Source organism: Pygocentrus nattereri, chromosome 9 (assembly GCF_015220715.1).
Source record: "Pygocentrus nattereri isolate fPygNat1 chromosome 9, fPygNat1.pri, whole genome shotgun sequence".
Taxonomy (NCBI): domain Eukaryota; kingdom Metazoa; phylum Chordata; class Actinopteri; order Characiformes; family Serrasalmidae; genus Pygocentrus; species Pygocentrus nattereri.
In genome coordinates, this window is record NC_051219.1 from 36,542,282 (window position 1) to 36,563,644 (window position 21,363).

Consider the following 21,363-nt stretch of genomic DNA (forward strand, 5'->3'; position numbering starts at 1 on the left):
AATGTGAATGAGCTGAAGTATGACCTTCAAGTCTCCCTGATAAAACTGCTGAGGCTCTATACCACATACGTATTGCAACAATCTGAAAGATGTATAGCTGAACCCGAGAAGCCATAAGCCAGGCTCAGACATAAGCTTTCACCAAGAAAACAGGAACGGAATGCACCGAAAGTCACCCAGCTGCAGCATATCATGCAGCATGGATATAGTCACTTTTCTATTGGTACAAAAAAATACATTATATATAAATAATAAGGATACACAAAATTTAGTGCAGTCTTTCAAGTTCAAATTCAATTTTCAAACTGTACCCACTGAACAACGGGAGTGACAATATTAAGTTCGAGTTTATTTATACACTCTACTCGTATAAATGCAATGAAATAAAACTTTCTACAAAACGTATTATGTCTGACATCACCTTACAAACATGCTGTCTTTAAACTGAAAGATATAAGGTGGAAAAAACAGGCTAGTAACATTATCTGAGGTAAGGGACCATTAGCATTTGCCTGTTTATCTAAATACGTTGTCTTTCAGGGTGTAATTCTAAGCTACGTGATTTACTATGGCTTTCTGTGGTCTTGGTGTGGCTTTAACTGCAGTAATGGCAAACTGCTGAGCTGCACACTGTGATACATTAAGAAAATGAACAGTACTTGGACTTGTTGAGCAATGTCGTAGAATACTGCCATCAGTGTGTGTACATTCATTAGAAACAACTGTTTCGAATTGTTGTACTGTATAGTACATGTATTAGTCTTTAAGGTCACTGCACACTGGGCATGCCACGTTGTGCAGTGACCTTAAAGATTAATACATGCAAATGACCGTGCTCTGATTGGTTGTCCAGTACTGTTCAAAAAGCAGTTTAGGTTTAACCTCTCAATTTTTAACTCAAACCCTTATCATCATCGAAAAATATAAACTTCTGTTCGGATCCTTTGGAAGGCTAAGCAACAATACATTTTCTGCTTCAGTAACAACATTTTATATTAACATCAACATATTATTAACACTATTAACAATTCAACATTATTACTGTTATTATTGGGCAAAAGTAGTGTAGCCGACTAAACAGTTGTATATACATATGTGTGACATCACAACCATTAGGATTTTTTTTTCCAGTTTAGATTGGATAGTAAGATTAGAGAGTGAATGGTAGTTTTACATGTTTTAATTTAACGAGTACATCAAACTTATTTAAATAAAAAAAGATAAAAAATGTTCCTTTAAATGGGCCTTTTAAAGAAATACGATCCCTGGGCATTATTTTCAGGAATAAGGCTCATGAGACAAAATCCAAATCCTGTTAGGAGTGGCAATGCTCTGTTTAAGAACATCAGGAATGCTGCTGCACACACTCCGGTAGAAACTTCACAGAGAATGCTCAAGTCCATTGCACTGGCGTCTACCTCAGAAACGCTCATTAAGGAGCCATCTCTGAGGAACAAGACCCCGCTATGGGCTGCACTTCTCTTTCTGCATCTGTTTCATAAGATCTTCTGTGTCTTGCTCTTCCTGCAAACACCATTCATCACAGAGCAGACAGCCACTTTAAAGTGAAATGCGATTATTCTCCAGATATGCCCCTTTGGCTTTTACCCTCATGAATGCATTATCATAAATTGCAGTGAAAATGCCAAGCTGAGGTTTCATTAACCTTCAACTTTCCTCCTAATCTGGGGAGGAGAGTTTCTGTAAAATAATAATGACTCTGGTACTCTGTTGCCAGAGACTTTAAATAAACTTCTCATGGAGTAGGTTATTAGAGTATCGGTTGGTCTGTCAATCTGTGGCGGAGGACATAACATCTGTGAGAAAGAAAGAGCTAGAACACTTTCGGTGTGAAGCACGGACCTTGAGTGAACCTTTTTAGGAGCCAAAACAAACTGTAAAATAAAAGCTCTCCAGACTGCCTGTAAACTTGGCAAGCACAACACCAGGTCTGGGAGTTTTCCTAAGTAAATGCTGAGACTCTTAATCATAGAACAGTGGCTGCCAAATGGAACATCCTCATTTACTAACCATTGATCTTCTCCTACATGAGTAATAATAACAGCCATGCTGAGGTACACTGAGGTTTTATTTACAACTGAACCCAAAAACAGATTCCAACAGTAAATACGAAGCATTTAAAGAAGACCTATCCTACATTTTGTTTATGTACCAAAACATCTGTAATTAATATTCACATGATGCTTCCAACTTGTCTTTATACCCTACAATTAAACAGTTTGTTTTGTTATTGTGTTTACCAACATATGTAAATGACTTCTGTTCTAATTGGTGGCCATGTATTGTGGCTCATTCTAAATTTAGGCTTAAACATCCTTTATAACAGCAGTGTTCAACTAAAACTTGGGAAAGTCTAGTTCTATCAAATCTCTTGCTTGATTATAACAAAGTAGCATAATTGAATAGCGACAGAGGTTATCTTTAAATGCTTAAAATATTAAGGTTTAGACCAAGCAAATAATAATATAAGACATCAAATATTAATTTTAAAGTTCATTTTAAAGCATTTTAAAGTAGTGTGGCCATTGGATATTATTTGACAAATAAACAAACAAACAAACAAATAAATCAGCAGAGAATTTTTTTACATGAAAAATTATTTTAAAAATTATCTTAAAAAAATAGCCACAGGAAATAAATGAATTAAAATGAAATTAAAATAAACAACAATAAAGGCTATTCGAGCATTCCACACTCATTCTGTCAGGCAATGGACAAGCTCTCTGGGAGACCTTTCACAGTGTGCTCTGGAGAGCTGGGTTTATTTTGTTTGTCCTCAGAACTGGATTCATTTTCTGACCTGATACATCTAAGCATGCTGTCTCTGTTCTAATGATCTCTCTTTCCTTGTGTTTATATGAACACAGGTGACTGGATAAACCACAGGACTGCTACAGAAGCCACGCTGGTTCATGTTTATGTATTTTCTGAAATACGAATATTATGAACATCAGCAACCCATGCCTTCAGACTTCATTAATGGGTGGGGCTAAATTTAACTGTAGGTTGAATAGGTGGATGTTTGCAAAAGCTTTGGTTTTATGACATTATTAAAGTGAATATGTTATGAATCTTATATACGCTTTTATTTTAAAAAATGGAAAAGAAAACTCGTTTTCCATCACAAGGGCACTCAACCTGTGAGTCACTGTACCACCTAATATCTAATATATGTCAAATGCACACTTGGGATGCTGCCTTCACTACAGTGGAGACACATTAGTGCTTCCTTCCTGTTTCTCCTTGCTCTCAAATGTAGTAGAAATTCCCATTAGACTCCTGAGAGAGTACAGTGCATTTAAAACCTGTCCTTAGTGGCTGCTTCCTTACAGCCACATAACACCCTGCTCTAGTAGCGAGAAAGGTGTCACTGTACCACACAGTCTGAAGGCAATGTAATTACTGAACACTGACATCAGCTGCTCTTCTCCCCGTAGGTTAAAGCCTGACTTCTGCTACGCTTTACTCTTCTCAATAATTCCTTTCCAGTATTCACTATTATCAGACTGATCTACTATGAAACCTCATTATTTTTCTACTGCAGTCATGCATCCCGCATACAAATGAGGCTTTAAACACAGAATGCTTTATTATATGTTCCTTAACAGAGTAGAGCTTTAGATGATCTACATAATGATCTACACTGAGGACACACTCCAGCACCCATATTCTTGCTTTGTATGCTCTGTTTCATCGAGGTAGACTTGCTTTTTTTTATTAAGCAGGCTGTTTTTTTGTTTACTTTGCCTTTAAGACGGATACATTTCAATCATCTCTTTTCTGATTGAGTGCCCCATATTGTGCCTCATTAAAAAGTCCAGGCTAGAATACTCCTTAATATTTTAACGTGAACTGATGGGCTAAACTGAGGCTGAAAAGGTGAACAAGCCTTATATTGCCAAAAGTATTTCCTCGTCTGCCTTCACACACATCTAAACTTTCCATTGATTTCCCATTCTTAATCCATAGGGTTTAATATGATGGCCCACCCTTTGCAGCTATAACAGCTTCTGGCAAGGCTTTCCACAAGGTTTAGGAGCTTGGTGATGTAAGGCTTGGATGCAGCTGCTCGGCCATGGAAACCCATTCCATGAAACTCTGTACGCTGTTCTTGAACTCATCTGAAGGTCTGTAGCGACTGACTCTGCAGAAAGTTGGCAACCTCTGCACACTATGCGCCTCAGCAACTCTGATCCCGCTCTGTCAATTACATGGTCTAGAGTTTCTGCCGTTCCCAATCACTTCCACTCTGTTATAATACCACTGACAGTTGACTGTGGAATATTTAGTAGCAAGGAAATTTACGACTGGACTTGTTGAACAGGTGGCATCCTATCACAGTACCACACTGGAATTCACTGAGCTTCTAAATGCAACCCATTCTTTCACTAATGTTTGATGAAGCAATGGCTAGGCGCTTGGTTTTATACACCTGTGGCCATGGACGTGATTGGAACACCTGAATTCAATTACTTGGATGGGTGAGTGAATACTTTTGACAATATAGTGTATTGGCCCTCTAGACCTACACCTCAGTGTTATAAACACATCCAAAAGTGTTTTATATTGTACAGTTTAAACAGCCAGTGAAGTAACTGAAGACATCCCTCCCCTCTGCTACACCTCATTAAAAGAGGGTGTGCATATGTTAGTGCTCAGGTGTTACTAAATACACAACAAACATGCTTAAAGTATTTCAGCAAACTGACAGCAATTTCAAAAGAAAAGTGTTACGAAAACACTGTAATTCTTAAACAGGCAGTAGATGTTAAATAGAATGACTCCTTTTGACCACATTTGACATGTACAGATCAATATAAACTTCATTCTGATTAACAGGCCTAATAATGCTGTTAGAGTGAACGGAAGCACATTACTGCATTTGCTTCAAATATAAATTACATTTACATTACACTTCTTCCAGCTAATGGGGAAAATGTGTCCCCGATGACAGAAAAATGATGCAGCTTTCCATCAAGCCTGTGATCTGAGAAATTTCACAGTGACCTTTTTTCTTTTTGAGAAACACTTGCTCTAAATTAAAATGGTTTCTTGATGATGATAATGATGAAGTTGATGATTATTATTATTGTTTTGTTAAGGATTTTCAACATCTTCCTAGAGCTTTTTTGTTTTGATTAATTAGTACTTCATTTTTTTCCCCTACAGTAAATAAGCTGAGAGGCCCTTTTCTGCCCAGCTTGGATGATAGGATGTGACTGGTAGGCTAATGTTTGCTTCATAACATTTGTTTTTTATGTGCTCTTTTTATGACCAAGATAAAATCCTCTACTATCCATTAAATTATCCACTTTCAAAATTAAAACTGCACCAAATTCAGTTCTAATGCGTGATATAGCAGTGTGTGGCACAGGCATGATGGTTAACAGCCCTAGACCAAATCATAGTCCTAGCAGCGTCTAGCTCCAACTAGTGCCAACTGTGTTTAACAGATGATTGCCTTCCATCAGTTCACGGTTGCCTCTCATTGTCTGTGTTGCCTTTGCCTAGCAACACACTACAAATGCGTATGTAACCCTTTAAAACGCTAGGCTTATTACATATTAAATTATTCGGACGTCAATGCAAACTGGCTGAGCTATAGAATTTGTAGTGTGTAATAAAACCCTGGCCCCCCCCGGGAGATGTTCCTAATTTATGATAAAAAGTAAAAAAGTCTATGAAAAGACTGAGTATCTCATGCTTTATGTTAGTATGTTATCAGAGCACCTTCAAAGATCTCATGTGTCTTTGTGTGTATATTGATAACAATATGAATACTTTTTTGCTCATTGGTAAAAAGATAATTACATATTTTTTGCTTAAATATTTGGGCATTCAAACAGCAAAAACAGTTAAGCCAATTACAATGCTAAACTTCGCTACTTGCACTAGTGTTGAAAAATTTTCTGCGTGTATCCTTTGTATTGTCTTGCATTTCTTTCTTGCTTAAATTTTTTTCTACATTCAGCCTGTCACAGCTGACCAAAGACCAATTCAACATATACAATCGGCCACAAAAGCGCTGATGAGAAGCGTCTAGACCAGTTAATGAGAGCTCCCCCTTCTGGATATATGAGGACAAAATAAATTAATTTCCTGAAGCATTAATAATCACAGTAATAATCACAATCAGATCAATCTGTATTTATAAGCTTAACCATCAAACCTGTATTGGCTTTGGCTTAAGGAACAACTAGCACTATTTCCCAGTTTTATACAGAAATATGTGCAAATTATTCTTGGCTCAGTATGAACTGTACAGCATCCAGTCTCACATGAATTCTTCAGACATAAACTGACTGACTATAAACACAATCCTAATCAAACAACTGCACGTTTTGAGAATAAATGTATATAAAATGTAAAAATTAATGTTTAAATATGTAGTATATTTAATATTTAATATACATTTAATATGTAGTATATTCACTGCACTTTTAAAAAAAATTAAGTGATTATTGTACTCTGTCCCAGCATGCATTTGATAGCAAAATGTATGCATATCAACTCTGGTAGTTACCCCCCCCAGTCTTGAAATAAAACAGTCTAGGGGAAACTCTGCATGTAATCTACTTTACACAGCCCTCAGATTAGAAAACTACACCAAATAGATATGACTTGACTAAATTACCTTAACCTTTATTTGTTCCTGGGATGCCGCTATGATTGCTAAAGTGCTACATACGCAGACGCTATCCGAAAGTGAGAGTGACAGCAGTCTGTCGAAGCCAAATGGCTGTCCACTTCATCTGTGCACAATTTTCAGTTAAATGGCTTCAGAGGGCATCCTAATGAGGTACTTACCTGGCTTGGAGAGTGCAAGAGAGCATTCTTGGTGCTCTTCTGTCTGTATAGCCAAATAAGCGCTCTCGCTCCCTCCCTCTCTCTTTCTCCCTCTCTCCCCTTCTCTCTCTCTCTCTCTCTCTTTCTCCCACTCTCTCTCTCTCTCTCTCTTTCTCCCTCTCTCCCCTTCTCTCTCTCTCTCTTTCTCCCACTCTACCTCTCTCTCTCTTTCTCCCACTCTCTCTCTCTCTCTCTCTCTCTGAGTGAAAAGCTCCTTGTACAGAAGAAAGTTGAGTCGAGAGCAAATGAGACATTAAAAGCTCTTCATGGCAGAGGGAGGAATAAGGGGAGACAGAGTGAGTCATATTTGGAATGCTCTGCACCAATAGCTCCTGAGCTTCTCCTTACAAAGTGCATTTTTATTTAGCTGCAGACAAATAACCTGCATCTCCTTCAGTGTGACACGCGGCAAAACTGTCTGCTGGTGCACTTGATACAGACAGATATGCAGAATAGGATTTAAAAATAAGTAATGGGAGGAAGCATTATAAACAGCAGCTCGCCGGTTGTGCTACATTAAAAAATGAGGAACTTATCAGCTCAGACCACTGAAAACGTTCTAAAAAATACACTTCTCCAAACTGAAGTTTATAGGAAACTACGAGTTATCCACCCAAGCACTTAATTACAGCCAATGAGGCATGAACCGGAAGCTTGTTATTGTTCACAACACCAGCCCTACTATGTCCCACTGGAGATGAGCAGTATTGCTGCTTTGGAAAATCTACCAGCTTCTTCAATATAGGGAAGTGCATGTGTATGTGTGCAAGCAGCATCAGTGGGGAGTCTATAAAAAAAATAACAGCGAACTGAACTGAATTGTGCTGGGTCACTGAGCACAACACAGCGTAAGGAGAGTACCAGCTATCTGGTTACATATCAGGCGCCAGATAAGACTTGTTTGTGTCCATGCTGAGTAAAAGCCCTCAGAATATGTCAGTGACACATAAACAACCAGAATAACAGCAGCATTTCTGACAATCTGTTCATCCCACCAGCCACAAGCAACTGTCCATCTGCTACTTATAGTAAACAGCTGTAAAGATCATACAAGTACACAGAAAAAATCAACTATAAGTGGGTTGTTTGACGCACAAACCGATTGTCTACATTAAATGTATGAATCAGCAATTGCATTTTCTATTGAGGTAACAAAGCCCATGTTGACTCTAGTCTTTTTTGCCTGAGCAGAAATGTTTGCATATTTAAATGAAGTTCACACAACGATCAATCCATTTACTTTTCTGAGTGTAAGCCGAGCATCATCATATTCCATCCAGCTGCAGAAGCACAAGAAAGCAGACAGGGTGAAGTTACTCACCATGCAGCAGAAGCAACAGCAGCAGCAGCCGTAGCCGGGTCTTCCCCCCGCGAAAGCAGCGCAAGGATCTGGCACTGATGAGCAACGCTCAGCTCTCTTCTCTCATCACTACAGCTCTCAACTCTGCCACACACCTGCTATCTGCTCTGCGCTCACCCTCCAGTCACTACTTACCCCCTCCCAGCCCCTCCTCCAGCCAGCCCCCCCCCACCCAACTCTCTCTCTCTGACAGTCCGCCCCTCCTCCTCTCCAAATGCCGCTGAGAGACTGAGGGCTGCCCATCCGAGTCGTTTGATGGAGCCGTATTTTGCATTCATTATGCGCCGACCTTAATTAAACACGTCTCCCTATCAGGGACGGTTGCTTAGGCAACCAAAATCACTCGTGAAAATTAAGCCCCCACCTTTTTAAAAAAAGCTACAATTCTCTAAATGCCTTCTCTTCTTGGTCCAAGTGCATCTCTCTTCACTGTTCACTCATATGGCTATAGTAGCACATCGGAGTGGATTAGACCCAATACGGCAGAAAAACCACACCCATAAATGTTTTCTCTGTAGGTTCTAGCTTGTTGAATGTACGGAAAGCAGATCTTAACCATATCCACATGGATGATTTTTTGCTAGAAGTATCAGACAGATGTTTAGATTTACCAGATATTTCAAACTGATATTTGACGACACGTCTGTACTCTGGAAGAGCAGAATGTTCAGGTGATTCTGGGCTGCTGTGCTAAAATCTTTTCATTTAATTCATTTTACTGTGTTTGTTTTCCCATAGAAATGTGCTATATTAAGTACATCCCTATAAAGCATGAAAACTAGGAATGCTTGATCCAACAGCTTCCAGAATCAAGCGCTGATGTGATACCAATGCTTTGCTAAGATAATCATGTTTCACAGTAGCAAAGAACATAAACATAAAAGAATGCATCATAGACCATTTTAATGAAATGCGTTGTTGGGATCCTAGTGTGTGATCCTAGTGTGTGGCCAAGACTTAGTAAGGAGCAGGAATGCAATAATTAAATCATGGCCACCACTTAGTAAGGCATGGGAATGAAATCACGAATCAAGTTGTGGCCACACAGTAGGTATCTCGTTTCCATGGCCATGACTTAATTATCTTGTTCCCATGCCTTACTATCTTCATTTATACAGGATGTCACCAGTGGGGCTGCATAGAAATATGTTTTTCAAATATATAGTAAAAGCTGGCTATGCATCAACATTTGTCTCAGGATTGTGCAAACCTTTAAAAATTATATTGCAAAGGCATGTAACAATGCACATTTATTGAGGTTCAATATGAACAATAAGATACAAATTTTTAATTACAAAATAAGCCCCCAAATTTGCAATGCATAGAATTTAAAGAGAAGTAATTTCCCACTATACTCTGGTAGCATGCAAGCAGATGCCTAGCTCTGATCACTCTCTGATCACTAAACTACTGGAAATGAGAGACCACTGAAAGGGACATACTGGCAATTCAGTTTTATATTACAATACACTGTCTTTTCTTTTTTATTTATTTTTTTGTTTTCAACACTGTATCGAAATCTTTAGGCCCTTTCTGTTGTTGTAAAACTGCTCTTATATTGACCCTGGCTAAGAAATAGTACAGAATGTGGTTCGGTCACGCCTGAGCAAAATCCACTCTGTTTTAATAAGGTTAGTATCGCTGCCAATACCATCCATCTGATCTAGTATATTAAAAGTCATTCTCTTTCCAAGCAAGCATATTGGCTCAATATTGTTCAACTAAAAACAGACTCAACGTATGTACATCAGCATGAGGGCACTACATGTTCACACTTGTGTGAACTAGAGACTATCCATGTCTTCATGTAACTTAAACACAATGCATTTATTCGTTCTCTCTGTTGAGCTCAGACAAACGGAAGGCCTGGGTCAATAAACTACACAAAGAGGTTTTTTGGCTTGCAAATTGTGCCCTGCCCCTCAAGTACACACCAAGCCATAAGAGTGCAAAAATCCATGTAACCAACCACTGCTGGCCTTTTCAAGACAAAACCAAGCCAGAGCAATGAACAAACATATGGGAGTTAGGTAGAGCTGCATACGGCACATTCACTGAGATAACACAGGATTACAAGACAATCTCCAGACCAAGTGACAGGCATGTATTGTAGTAAGCACTCAACTAATCCCAGTGTCTTTAAAGCTGGTGACAAATGTCCTACATTCATCTCTACTCTCATTCAGAAATTACTGCCCAAGGCTATGGTTGTAAGAAAAGTTTATGCAATCGGATAAAGAGACATGCAGTAAAAAAAAAAAAAAAAAAAAAAGTAAAAACCATAAACAATTGAGTCTTACACAACTGATGAAGATTCAGGGAGATTTCCAGAAAAGAAGTTTAACTTCTAATTCCCAAAGACAATCTGTTCTCATTTTGCACAAAAAGACAGAAAAAAAACATAGAAATTCTTATGGCATCTTATGACATACTTCAGATAACTCAGCAAGTTCAGTAAAGTGTCTGTAAAGTTTCTTGGAAAAAGTGCCCAGCCATTAAGGTTTGAACTGAATATTTATCCCAAGTACTCCTTTGACAGGTGCTAAAACAAGAGTTACACAACTTCAGTAGACTGCAGTGATCTGTCAGTAAGGTCATCCGTCATAACTTATATAAAGTACTTCAAATCTGTATCAAATGATAAACTTGACCATTCCAACTGGACAGAACAGGCACTCAAGTCAGAGAAAATGTGCCATTTTGAGTGTCATCTTTCTCACTAGCCAGAAGGATTGAAGACACAGTTTGAAAGTGTCTGATGTATTACACTCTTGATGCCAACGAAACTTGATGTGAGGGAGGCTGTAGGGCCTGAGACCAGTTCAGTGACTCCGTCATTTGCCAAAATGAGAAAAGTACACAAGGCCCAAAATCTACTAGCTAAGTCAGGAGCACAGCCTCAGAGGAGGTGTATTTTTTATCTCATAAAACAGACAGTTACTAACATCTTTAGAGGACAAGGATTCGGCCACAAAATCAAATGGCCTAGACCTAAACTCAAGTAGCCAAATAGAAATGTAAACTACAACCATAAAATGTCGTTATAGACAGAAATTCACCAACATGGAATTCCTTGGCCAATACTGAAAACTGATAAAAAGCAATTTGATGTGGCCAGAACCCATAACTAATGATGGATTTTTACTTTTTTGGAATTTAAAACAGCTTCACACTATAATTCATATATGAAGTGCCGTGAGCATAAGAGACAAACTACCAAGGCTTTTCACCACTACAAATCTTATTTTGGCATCACAAAATAACTGTCATGATATATTATATAGGCATAACAGTCCTTTGGCACCCATAATAAGATGAAAAAGGCGGTCATTGCTAATTTACACATCTGTACATGTACATGTTCATGTATTTATGCATTTATAATACTTATATTTCCCTTTAAAAATACTAAGAGGAGATTATTTTAATGAACCACTCCAATTTGCTGACAGTAAATACTGGCTTGATTATGCATGCTATGTAAGACTTGTGAAAAATTTGGGTTATTTTTGGTACTAACATGGCTGCCAGTGGCGTTCAACGAAATGAAAGCCAGTTTCTAGGAAGTGGAAAAAAATCACATTGTTTCCCCCTGCTGGCGATATGTCAGGTTTTGTGTTATGTTTAAGCTAAAAAATTTTAATTATTATGTCAAAATAATTTGTTATTTTCCCAAAATAATGGCTTGAAAAAAGTATACCTTCTCAAAGAATAAGAGAAAACCTGTAATTATTGTAACACGGGTATTGTTTTGATACAGTATAATAACTCCAAATATGGACATACTGCTGCCAGAAAAAAGGGGAAAAAAAACAACTAAAACAACATTTTTTGTTACCTGTTTGTTACCAGCCTTTTTCACACATCTCTCTGGCTCCGACTCAGCCAAGGACTCCTTTTCCCAGAACCCCCTAGGAGATCACGTGACCATAGAACCTCCGCAATCCACCATTCACTGTTCTCCATCACCTGAATACCTATCTGTTTCACCCGCTCTGTTTGTCATGTGACTAGTCCTAGTTTAGTTTATAAGCCCAGGATTTAGACTACAATCACTGCAAGGTACTGCTTCTCCTAGTAGAGCTACTGGGCAGTTCCTGTGCGTTATTTTGTCTTATTGTGAACTAGACTTTTTGGACATTCTGACTTTTCCCTTTTCCTTTTTTTGGATCGTGGGTGCCTGATTACATCTTTGCCATCTTACATCTTTGTTATGTTTGTCTTTTTTGTAGTTTGCCTATTTTAGATTTGACCTATGCTTGTTTACCTACTACAAGTACTGTCAAACCTTGTATTTCATTTCTTGTTTTTTACTGTGAGCGTCAGAACTTGATGGTACCTGCATCAGTGTGTATGTGAGCAAAAATGTCCCTACAATTATAATTATCAGCTATAATTATCAGCTGATATTTCAATATCAAACTGATAATGATAACTACTATCCCATTTACCTGTGAATATTATATGGGCCATAAATACATATCATGCATGTCGATCTAATCCAAAGACCTCAGTTGCAGGGGTCACTGATATAAGAGTGATAGCCTAACTCGAACAGGCTTTTACCTCTTTTCACTAGATGGGCTTTGAATTGAAAGGCCATCTTCAGAGTGATTTTTTTCCCTCACAACGCAGCAGTGTGAGGCCTTGCTGAGATCCCATCCCCCCATGCTGAGGGCTTCAGCACAGATCCAGGTGTATTACTGGATTCAAATTATAAGTCCAACAGGCTCAGAATACATGAATAATAATGTGACAAGTCAAAGTTAAGCACAGCACCAGTATAGCAGGAGATACAGCGAATCTGAAAGTAGTTCAGTGATTACGTTCTCTCTTCCTTCTGTTACACCACTCATCAGCAGAGCAGCACTGTCTGTGATTGTCCTTAGATATATAACCTTCACAGCCCTCTCGTGGTCTGAGAAATTCCACCTGATTCAGCCCCAACTTATCTCTCTATCTCTTTCCTCCCTTGCCCTCTCTTGTTGTCTCTCTCTCTCTCCATCATCCTCTATCACCTCCTTCCAAGGTTCATGTCATGTAGCCCTAAACAGGGCATTAGTCAGTCCAGCACTAACCCTCTCAGCCCCACTCTGAGTCATGCTTAAAACATTGAGCCAACTGGATCCCGGAGAAAAACGATCCCTCTGACCTCCTCTCCTGTGGGGGTGAGCTACACAAGTGTCTGCAAAGAAATGAAACTCCATCAGCTTTATTCATACACAAGTCTGACGGCATATCTTAATAGCAATAGAGCACTGGTATCCCACTCTGCAGAGTGGTGGGTCATCAAACTCCTTGTAAAGAGCATGGAAACTGGGTCAAACTGATAGGAAAATGTTGTCACTGGCACTGATACCGACTTAAAAAAAATAGTTCAGCAAAATATCAAATTTACACAATGTTCCACTAAACCTAGATGTAGTCGATCTACATAGGAATGTTTATTATTCACATTTTCTTCTTTATTTGCTGAAGCTATGAGGCTAATGCTATTGACAAACACTAGAAGTCAATAGTCACCCAAATATTTTGTCATAAATATGTCCCCAAAACATCTCTTAACCCACCTTCATTAACATCATACAGACATCACGTCAAAATGGTTTGGGCACAATATGATGTGACTGTGAACCACATAGCTGAATGTATACATGCTCATAATCTAGAATTGTTGGTTGACATAAATATAACTACATATAATATGTAGTAGGTCTAAAAGGCACCTGTATAGCCCATAGCGAAACCAATATTCCTGTATCATGAAAACAGGTTGGACTCTTTATGTTGGTGTGCTTGATACATTACGATGACAAGCAAAGCACAGCTTTAGGAAGATGTTATGTTGCTGTATATTACAGCTTATGATTTGCACAAATGAAATGCTGGATATGCAAATGCTTGTAACTCAAGGAACACCCTGTGTTTGTGTTTTAACTGGTGGGCGCTACAACAATTACATTTTTACTCCTTTTTGTATGCATACACGTCACATAGGAATTTAAACATTACATTTACAATTTCTGTTGTTTCTTTTTATAAATAACTGAAGATATATGTTTAAAAATAGAACAAAAGAAATGCTAACACAGAGTCCATATGTCCATATACATGAATGTGAAATGCAATTTGACACAACATCTGTCTCTACGCTGCCTACATAGAACTGCCTACTGCATTCAGCTGCCAAAGTTTTGTTCATTTTAATAGCTCACACCAAATTATCCTGTATTCTTAAACATACCAACAAGTCCTCATGACTTTAATTAAGAGCAAGATGCGGTTTGAGCAGGCTGAGAGACATTTTGGTGACATATGTACAGAAAAGATTTGGGTGACTACTGACTTCTAATGTTTGCAAGCAACAAGAGCCTCGTAACTCCAGCAACTAAAGAGGCAAAATTTGGACACCAATCACAACTTTGTTGTTTGACCATGTCAGTTGTAAGTAAAAAAAGAAAAGCAAGCAGATCCTTATTATTATTTATTACAATCTGACTGGTCTTATAACTATAGCCGATAATCAGAAATTATGATTAGCGTCCTATTTTTGACTGACTGATGTAAATACAGATTCATTGGCAGTCTCTCTTAAGGCTGACATATAGCATACATCTATAATGACTGTCAGATTTTAGCATGAACAGAATTAAATAGTGGCTCAATAGTGGCTGATTTTAATGAACCAGAAAATATACAGGTTAGACCCTAATGAGGAACTGTATTCTGTTGACTGATGCTACGTGACTGGGCAGCAACCTCCATACATGCAGGCCCTAAGGGGAAAATGCAGCACTGTGTGTATGTGATTCTTCACTTGCCAAATATTCAGGTGCAGGCAATCTACCTGTCAATTTTTACCCAACTGAGCAGCAAAAACATATCGATCTACTGAAGGTCAATCACTGTGAGGAGACATTATTGTGCCACATCACTTGGTGAACAGCGAAGGCGAAGAATACTCAAAGAACTAGTTATATGTTCTAATAAAGGCTTTGCAATATAGACAAAACTGCAATGTTCTGTGATATCTGTATCAAAAAGCCTATGCAATCGATCTCGTCTCCAAGCGTTATATTGCACAGTACTAGTTCTAATATTAAAAAATCAAGGTACGCAGGCATAATTAAGGTCAAATTACATGATACAAAGATAAGACTTGTTCTTACAACAAGGACCAAAGAAGTGAACACCCAAGACATTCCTGCTTGGTCGCCTATTCAAAGCCAAGTGCTACTTATTATCAGCTGTGGCCTATTGAGCAAGGGCAACAGCTGATCTCCAGCAGAGAAGCCTCCAGTGAGATCCAGGCCAAACTAACACTTACTGCACGTCTGGAGCTGGAGCTCATCTATCTCGCACTCTGAGCTGACCGCCCACTCTCTGAGAAAGTGAGAACCCAAATGACCCTCCCCAGAGTGAAGACAGAGCGAGAGAAGGCAGACACAGATGGGCAGGGATGGTGTATTACAAGTCCCCAGTTGAACTGAGTTGCCTGTGAGCTGCGAAATTACACAAGCTTAAGTCTAATTCCTTCAGTTCCCTTTGTGGCCTGAATACTGTAATGTGTGTCCTTTAGAAAGATGATCACTGTCATCTTTGGCTCTCCAGTAGCAGAGGGATGTTCCATATAGTCTAGTCCAATATCTTTAGTCTATGGCTGCAATTTTTACATTCTTTTCTGACCAAAAATAACACTGCTGTTCAAACAGAGCCAGCTACCTGCTCAAGGTTGCCAGACTGGGCAGGATCCCCTGCTTAGCATTTTAATGCAGTTCACTAAGAAAATACTTATTTTTCAGACAATTTTCATTACCTTGCAGTATCCATTTTGCATTTAGTGTAAAAACAACTATAATAATGATAATTACGTCAGTAATAATAATTAATGATGGTAATATTGGTGACAGTTTATTTGGATTGGTCCACTGTAGATGTTTTGTAGATGTTCAGTCTGTCTTTAACTAACATTCAACTACATTTCTATTAAATGCAACAGAACTTGAAGTCGTGTGTGAAAGGTTATATTAAATCTAGTCCTAACCCTAAACCTAACACTAACCTTAAACCCTAACCCTAACCCTAACCTACACCTGCTCCTAAACCTAACCCTAGCCTTCATATTGTTGATAATCAACAGAGTATCAACAGAAAGTTTGTTAATAATATAAGTATCTCTAGATCATCTATAGGGGACCATCCAATTGAAGTGGGACCATAACAACAACAAACATGAATAATGAAATAATAATGAATAATGAAAGCAACAGTATGTTTTTTACAAAGACGGCATCAACTCTATAAAGAACCAAGATACGAAAGGAAACTTTCAAGCCCACCACACAATACTATCCGGGCTACAAAAATATTTTTGTTTAATATTAGCCCATTTTGCACTGTGCTGCACTAGTCCCCAGCATGCACTGCAACGTAATGTGCTCCGACTCCTCTACCCCAACAACAGCCTACAAAACAGCAGTTACACCTCAATTCTACACAATTCCACAACAATCATATCAGCAAAATGCTTTTCAACTGCCGGTCAACCAATATAAACATTATCATTAGCTCAGCAGCTCGGAAATTGATCCCATGTATTCATGAACTTGCAGCAAAGAAAGGATGCCAGGTGTCTAGTTCAAGCAAATAGGAAGGTAGGTAATGAAAGACTGAGCATGTGGGGACATTTAGTTTTAATATTTCAAGTGTCCATGTAATATTTCAAGGTCTAATACAAGTGTCTGTATTTTACTACTGATGTTTTTACATATTTTGAATAAACAACAGCCAGTTCAGGTTATAGCACAACAAATGGAATAAAATATTTTTTCTCTGGCCCACAGGTTTGATGAGATTTCTTTTAATGTGACCCTTTCTGGTTGAGTTTGACACCCCTGCTCTATGTAATGTAATGTTCATCGACCACTTAAAGGTTATTCCTAGCACCATACATCCACATCAACAACCATTCATTTACCTTTATTTTCTGTGAGTGTATGCTCTTCTGAACCCCATGATCATCAGCCTTTACCATTTCCCCATGCAGGACGCATTACACGATCAATAAAGCTGGGAAAGCATGTTCGTGGGGACAAAACACTCCATGCTACTTTTGGGCCTGAGGGTGTTCTGATAGAATAAATCCAAATGGGCAATCTCAATGAGCCTGACATTGACTATTATCAAATGCTGTGCCTCTGTGCAAAAGGATAGTTAAGGCAGATTGATTGCTTTGTCATGTTTGGAGGGTGTCTGGCACTGGGTCACTTGCTGCATTTCCCCAGGCTGTTGTCACTGCATATCACTTGTTTGTCACATATTACAACCACTCCCACATACAGCTATCACAACATGTGCACACGCCCACTTAGATTGGAGGCCTGCCCTATGGAACATGTATTGAGCTCTCTCACACACACACACACACACACACACACACACACGCATACACACACGCACACACACACGCACACACACACACACGCACACACACACGAAGCATCTCTCATCTTTTGCTAACTGAATGGCACAGCTAAGCTTGGGGGCAGAGATGATGGATGTTGTACATTAAACTCAGAGAGCATCATTTAAAGCACTGTGTCCTCTGCCATGAGCACTTGAGAACCGTCTGCATTTGCTGCACTCTGCCGTCCGCTTCAACACTAAAAACCACCTTGAGCTTTGCCCACTCAGGACACTGCACAGCAAAACACCACAAAGCCCTGGAAAGAGAGCACTTGCAGTAAATCTGCTTTAATAGATTTCTCAACCTTTTTAGGGATAAATGGCTAGCAATTATTATTAGAAATTATAGTATATGTAATAGCTTAAGCACTTTTTAAAGTAGCCATATAATGCAATTTCTGCCTGCTTTGGAGGTGGTCCCTCAGATAAAGTTTGCAAATATTTCTACTTCAATAATGTTGATGGAAAACACAGCACTCTACAAAAATCCTAGGCAACTAAGCACACTGTTTAAAACCATTTATCTTGGCAGTAGGTGTGTTTTATTTGTAAAAACACTGGAATAGATCATTGGAATTGCAAATATCACTGGAACAACAAATAATAGTAAATCAAATTAATTCAGTAAAAATGAGCAAGGATTTCTCATTTTGAAAAAAGCATTTGTTATTTTGTTATCTAGTAATCGCGCTGGTTGGAAGAACAAAAATTTGGTTCCAGATTTCTTCAGGGTGCCACCTGCCATTACATGGATTTGTTAAATTCAAGCATGAGCACATGTGATTTAACATAACAAAGTATTCCAAACCAGGTATTAAGATGACTACAAATAATACCATGCTTCCATGAATAGAAGAAAATTGTTAAACAAACACAGTAATATATGTAAAAACACCAGTTAATTTATTAATATTATTTGTATGTTTTTTATATACATTTTCTGAACAAAGGAACGCTGCCTGTTTAAAGTTTTTTCATTCTATTTTTCTCAGGCACCTTAGGCTTTCACATAACACCCTATGTTGAAGGAAATATAATTGTATGATACACATTAAAAGTCTTTTTATTGGAGCAGATGCACACGTTTTGTCAATAAAGCTGTAGTTTATCTTTGCATGGTTGTGTTTGCTGAGAGCTGTGAATTATTTTCACAACAGGGGCTCTAACCCTTCCCCTTCCCATTCCCCTTTCACCTCTCAGTGCTTGCTAGCAGCTCACTAGAGTTGCAACATTTCACATATACAGAGCCAAAAGTGTACCTGATAACAGTTATGGGGAGTATTAATTTAAAAATATCCACTCCACCAGGCCATCAGTGGGCCGCCACAAAGATTCTTCATCACGTCAGTTGCTGTAATCTTAAAATCTTAAAAATGATGCCTGAATAAACTACATCAAGCAAACTCTAAGTCATAAAAACCACTAATTTAAGCGATGTTTTATGACTTTACAAACCTACTATTAAATATTTTGACACTGTGACTGAATCAGCTTTATCACTCTTGTAACACTGGGGAGTGAGGAGGCGGACGCATATGTGGAGATAAGCGAGTTTTATTTCGGGCAAATCCAGGGTCGTGGTCATGACAGTCCAGGTTCAAAAACTAACACGGAGAGATTGGGGTTCAGACATGAAACACTGAATCAAACAACACCAACAAACAATCAGATCATCAAACATGTCAAACAAAGAGCAAACACGGGGCTTAAATACATGAGAGTAAACGAGGGTCAGGTGGAAACACAGGTGGAGACAATCAGGGGTGGAGTCATGAAACAAGAGGGCAGGACTGAAAACCAAAACAAAAGCACATGGACAGGGCTGGAAAGTAAACACAACAGGAGCACACAGAGGAGTGGGAGGACCCAAGCGTGACAACTCTCCTCTTCACACTGCTATGTGCACTAGCTCCCATTTGTTTTCATTATGCATTACCACATGCAGACACTCCTCCTGAATAAAGTAACATCTGGTTTGTAACACACCAGCTCGTTATCATTATACACTGCTCCTCCTGGAGAGGGTCCACTTGTTACTGTGTGACTATCAGGAAATCACTGCATGAGTGTGGATGGTGGAGTATGTGAACATGTATTGGCATATGTATGTGTTTGTGCATGTGTGGATGTGTGAGAGAAATCTGCATGGGCGTGAAATTGAAGTCCGAACCCACATTTTAAAACCTGACCCTTCCATGCCCAACTGCTAAATTTGAAACCTGGACCCAACCCAAACCTGCTTGCATGCGCTAACAGAGATGGATTATCGCAGACACAGTTTTACAGTGCTGTGCTTTGTTACCAAGCGCTTGAGTTGATCGACAGATGCTGGGATAAACTGGTATTTTGGGATTGCCTGGCAGAGATCAGCATCCACCCTGCTCTGATCAACTGTTAGCAACACTGCTCTAAAGTTTCAATCTGCTTGCAGAAATGCTTAACACACCTTGGGTTTTTAAAATCTCTACATGATTATATGGTCAAGATGTAAACCAACTGATTCAGAGTGATTTGATGTGAAACACTCAAACGTTCTAGAGAAACATACCATGACTGAGACCATGTTTTAGACACTGTACAATAGTTCTGAGATAGGCTTTTGGCCTAAAACGCAACAGTGAAATACATTCATGGTGGAGAGGTACATGCAGCATGTTGAAAGACAAAAGTCGCAAATGAAAACTTACTCAGATTGACTACTATTTTATTATTATCAACATCATATATAAAACTTAGAAGATGTGTGGGTTCGGATAGTGAATAAACTGCCGATATCTAGTTAGTATATCTAGATAAGTTTCCCAACAGTGGACCATTTTACACTAAACCCCTCTGACTGGCTTAGTTTTAATGTCTTTCAGAAAAATTATGAAAAATCACTGTCTCTTCAACAAGAAGGGGAGAAGATCCAGAGTGACCTTTTTACCAAACCAACATATCCTTCTCTTCATTACTGTGTCATTCTGGGACATGTTCACCATCTCCAGAGCTGTTCTGAATGCAGCTAACATTATGAGAGAGAAGCAGACAGAAAGAGAGAGAGAATGAGAGAGAGAGCGCAAGAGAGAAAATGCTTTAGTGTATCTACTATCTACTACATAAAGAATCATTAGAAACTTATTAGTAAAAAAAAAAAAACATCCCAAAACCCAATATATTGTCGGGTTAGGTCAGTTAGCGGATCTCTAGTGTGTGTGGGTGTGTCTTTGTGTGTAGTGTGATGACTTATCAGAGTAGTACTCTACACTGCAGAGCTCTATTACTGACTCCACTCACTGAAGCAGATAATATTCATGACCAGGCAGATAAAGCTGAATTACGCAGGCAGTCTAATCCCTCTGAAACAAGAGCACTTTCACACCCCCATGGAAATAAAGGAATGAAAAGATGAAGCTGCTGTTTAATGTCATTTTTTGCACAATTTGAAATGGTGTTACAGATCTAAAAACTGAAAAATCTTTCCATGGTGTTTTAACAATTATTTCCTGTAAGGCTTTACTTGTTGCTTTAGCGTCATGTTGTCCCGCATGCACTCATGGCTGTGTGTGATGTAGATGGGTTCATGTTTGGAAGTGCAGTCTCCAAGCGTTAGGCACTAGCTCGTCACTTTAGTGCTATATTTAGTCAGACAGTGGCATGCAGGAGACACACACAGTCAGTCTGGGCTGATT

The 21,363-nt window shown here is 38.8% G+C and overlaps 1 protein-coding gene across 21 annotated transcripts in view; it reads right to left on the bottom strand.

Annotated features, from left to right (window-relative positions):
• LOC108434374 (RAP1 GTPase activating protein) overlaps window positions 1–21,363 on the bottom strand; it is a 130,826-nt gene that overhangs the window by 56,468 nt on the left and 52,995 nt on the right. For 2 of the 21 annotated variants that reach the window (XM_037541264.1, XM_037541261.1), the window contains exon 1: window positions 6,829–6,880. The exons of 17 other annotated variants lie outside the window; for them this stretch is intronic. In XM_037541264.1, coding sequence (XP_037397161.1) covers window positions 6,829–6,854 — 26 coding nt within the window. In that variant the 5' untranslated portion in view covers window positions 6,855–6,880. Of the gene's footprint in view, window positions 1–6,828; window positions 6,881–8,188; window positions 8,326–21,363 lie in introns of those variants that run through there. 2 more of the 21 variants (XM_037541275.1, XM_037541272.1) reach the window with 2 other exon arrangements.